The sequence below is a fragment of the Etheostoma cragini genome, chromosome 22, assembly GCF_013103735.1.
Source record: "Etheostoma cragini isolate CJK2018 chromosome 22, CSU_Ecrag_1.0, whole genome shotgun sequence".
In the NCBI taxonomy this organism is placed as follows: Eukaryota; Metazoa; Chordata; class Actinopteri; order Perciformes; family Percidae; genus Etheostoma; species Etheostoma cragini.
Window position 1 is genome coordinate 18902931 of NC_048428.1, and position 3572 is coordinate 18906502.

Sequence of the window (3572 nt, forward strand, 5' to 3'; positions counted from 1 at the left end):
ACACACACACACACACACACACACACACACACACACGCAGTCACACACACACACACACACACACTCACACACAGGGGCAGGGACTTTTTGTGACTGCATCGTCATGTGTGCAGGTTTCCAACTAGACAGTCATGGATATTTTTATTTCTTCCTTTTTATTCAGTTCAGTTCCTTTAATTCCCATATTGTGCCATTTTGTTTACAACTACCTGAGTTTAATGAACAAAAAAGAAACAAGTATGAAAATACAAAAAAAAAAACATTTAAAGATTGTAGTATTAAAGATAGAAAATGTATAATCTTAATGCTAGAGGAAAATAAAACTGTCCTATTAGATTTGTTCTTGATTTACTTTTGCTTTGCTAATGATGCACTTCCTGCATGATATCAAACATTTTGTGCAACCCTGACCTGTTTTTACAAGATAAGCACTTTCATAGATGAGCATAACAAAGGAGATATTAAAAAAGTAGCCGATTTTAAAACATGATAGCAAGCCAACATCAGAAAAGGTTCTAACAATAAACTGCTTTCTGTGTATTCCTACTGCTTCTCTTGTACTTGTACGTCTTCATTCCTCCTGTGGTACTGTTCCTGTGGCTGCAGTACGCCTGCGTGCCGGTGCGTAAGATGGTGACGGGGACGCGAGTGTGTCATACCAACGACGACTGCGCCGCACGCTCCCACGCCGCCAGCATTTGCGTCACTCCATCTCTGGAGAACCAGACTCGCTTCATCCGTGTCACACACCCGCCCAACACACACATGCTGTTTGTGGGGTACCCGCCGCACCTTCAGTACGCTGGTACGTTACACAAAGTTGTGCTGCTTGGTTCACCTCCCGCTTCCTGCTTATTTTACAAAATGTAATGGTGAAATGGTTAGCTCAAGTAGAAGTATATGAAACATTTAGAAATATGTTAAAAGTATTTTAGGCCTTAAAGGGATAGTTTGGATTTTTTGCAGTCTGGTTGTGTGACCTGTGTTGCTAACTTGGCTACTTTGTCTTATTTATCAATGTCCTGCTGTGGCCGGGGGCGGCAGCTAAACATATTTTAGCCACCTAAAATAGGGACCATCGAAAACAAATCAATATCCGTTTAAGGGTACGCTATATTAACAATATTTTCACAATTATACCTAGCCATCACACAGCCCTGTTGAGTTTAACCATCATTAGACTAGCGTTCTTGTGTTCCAACTAAGCTGTTTCCATGGCTAATGAAAGTGAATATCCCTGGTAACAATGGTGCTGTGGAGAATATGATTTTTCCAAAGTTTAAGAGGGGTGGAGGACTTGTTGGACCGTGTGAACACAGCCTAGAAGGAGGCATGAGCTTGTATCTGTAATTATTCATATAATTGATGTTTACATGGTTACATTGTTGAGCTGACTCACTTAAAGATGAAAATGTGCAGGGAGAGGCCTGTTGTCTTGTCTGCTGCTATTTAAGATACAAATGTGTTGAATGGACCTTTTTTCACGGCAGACATGTTGACATGTAGGAAAAGCAATGGTGTGTTCCAAACCTTTAAATATGGCTGCATTCCATTTAAGAGAGGCCCTGGTGTTGTGCATCCTGACTCACTGAAATAGCTTACTGGGACACTTGGTGGAATTGAGCCGTCGTTAGGGTTATCAGTTTCAGCTGTGCTTTTCCTACTATGACAAGTGAAAATGTGTGCTGTGTAAAAGGTCCATAGATCCAACCTTTCTGTGTTCTGTATAAATGCCTGAGGCGGGACTGTAACACCTTCCTGTGTTTTGTCTTCCCCAGTGAGTCTGACCAACTTTCTGCCCCGCTTCGGTTTCCTCCACCTGGATCTGCCTGTTTTCTTGGAGACCTTCTGCAAGTATCCTTTCATGTTTAAAGTACAGTAAGAAGATGATGAATGCATGAGGAGTTTATTACTCTCACTTTAAACAAATCATGTTACTTTTTTAAACAGGATACAAGAGTAAAACCAGTCCTTTGTTGACAGAGCACCATCTCTTCTCTCTAAATGATAAACTCGCTACTTTTTATTTTACAATTTCATTACGACTCCGACGTGCCTCTGAATATTCAGTCTGTTCTTTTTAAATAAATGTCCCATTTTTAACATCTAATCATGTTGCTCTACACTCTACAGTTGATTTTAACAGTGTAAGTGAAGCTAAAGTTAGTTAATATATCCTTTTCTGCTCTAAAGCCATAGCAGTAAAGTCTATTGATTTGACCAAAGGGCCGTTCTATTCCCAATGCATTCAACGTATTTGTAAGAGGAAGAATTAGGTATTTCTTCTTTTAAAAGTTCCATCTTCCTTTAAAGACACACTCCAAAATTTCCACTCCAACAATTAATTTTTTTTTTTTATGTTTTCTTTTATTTATATTTCTAACCTGCTGCTGTAGATCATTTAACATGACTAATTTAGCTTTAGAGCTGCAATAACTAGATTTTTCCACTTTTATACTACGTCTTTGTAGTCACCTCCAGCAACTCAGCTGTATGTAATATTCAGCATTGTTATAGTAATACACCATACACTCCATGCTTTCAAACCAGCGTGGAGTAGAAGTTTTTAAAAGTGTGTGTGACTGTGTGTGTGTGTGACTGACTGTGTGTGTTTGTGTGACGGTGAGTATTTAAGAATAAACTTAATTAATACAGTAGTATTGTCCTCCTTGACCCTTCTGTCCCTCAGATACGTGGTGTCTCTCTCAGGTGCGTTAGCAGTAGTGAACTCCGTGCCGTGCTTCGCGCTTGACGGTCAGTGGATGCTGAACGCACTGCTGGAGGCAACGCTGGTAACTGTGGTAACGGACCGTCAAAAGCGCGAGCTGATCGGTTTCTCCCTGCTGCTCGCGGGCAGCGCCCTGCTGGCAGCCAACGTGGCGCTGGGCCTGTGGATGGTCACGGCGCGGTAGCCACAGCGGGGAGCGGCCCTGGGAAGACAAAGAACTGAAAGAATAAAACCCCACGTGGGCCGAGAGTTGTTCTCTCAGGTTGTGCTTGACATGCGTGGACCATTAAACTGAACATACGGGGAACAGGCTGCATTACCCAGCAGTGCTGTCCAATTTCAGGAGACTGTTGAGCAGAACATTAATCTGCCTTTAAGGCTGTACTCGACCACCAGGGAAAACAACAGCTCTTTCCACCGTGGTGCCGTATACTTAAAAAAAAAAAGAAGCACATATACAAATAAGTGATGCACTTGCCGTAAAGCACTGTCCTATGTGACCGTTTTTACAAAGACTGAACAATCTTTCCAGTAGTTAATATCTGTGTGAAGTTTAAGAGAAACCAACTCATATGTTCCTGTTGACAAGGTTTTTGGTGTTTTCAACCCCCAACATCTCCTTCCAGGAGGCAAGGCAACTTTGGAGGAAAAAAACACCATTGAGCTGTTGACACACAGTTTTACTCAATCTCGATGTGCTGCAGAGGTGCCCATGGAAGTAAAGTTGATCTGAGAAGATAAGAACAAAAGAAGTTTAAAACGCGTACGAGTTATTGGCAAATGCATGGCAATACCTTGAATTTCTACTACATATCACTGTTGGAATAAATGTACTACCTAATAT

General features: G+C 41.4%; 1 protein-coding gene across 1 annotated transcript in view; it reads left to right on the top strand.

The window, feature by feature from the left end:
* The window catches only part of mbtps2 (membrane-bound transcription factor peptidase, site 2), a 15257-nt gene extending 11685 nt beyond the window's left edge, over nucleotides 1–3572 (top strand). The window contains exons 8-10 of the mRNA XM_034862795.1: nucleotides 607–805; nucleotides 1779–1854; nucleotides 2690–3572. Coding sequence (XP_034718686.1) covers nucleotides 607–805; nucleotides 1779–1854; nucleotides 2690–2912 — 498 coding nt within the window. The 3' untranslated portion in view covers nucleotides 2913–3572. The remainder of the gene's footprint in view (nucleotides 1–606; nucleotides 806–1778; nucleotides 1855–2689) is intronic.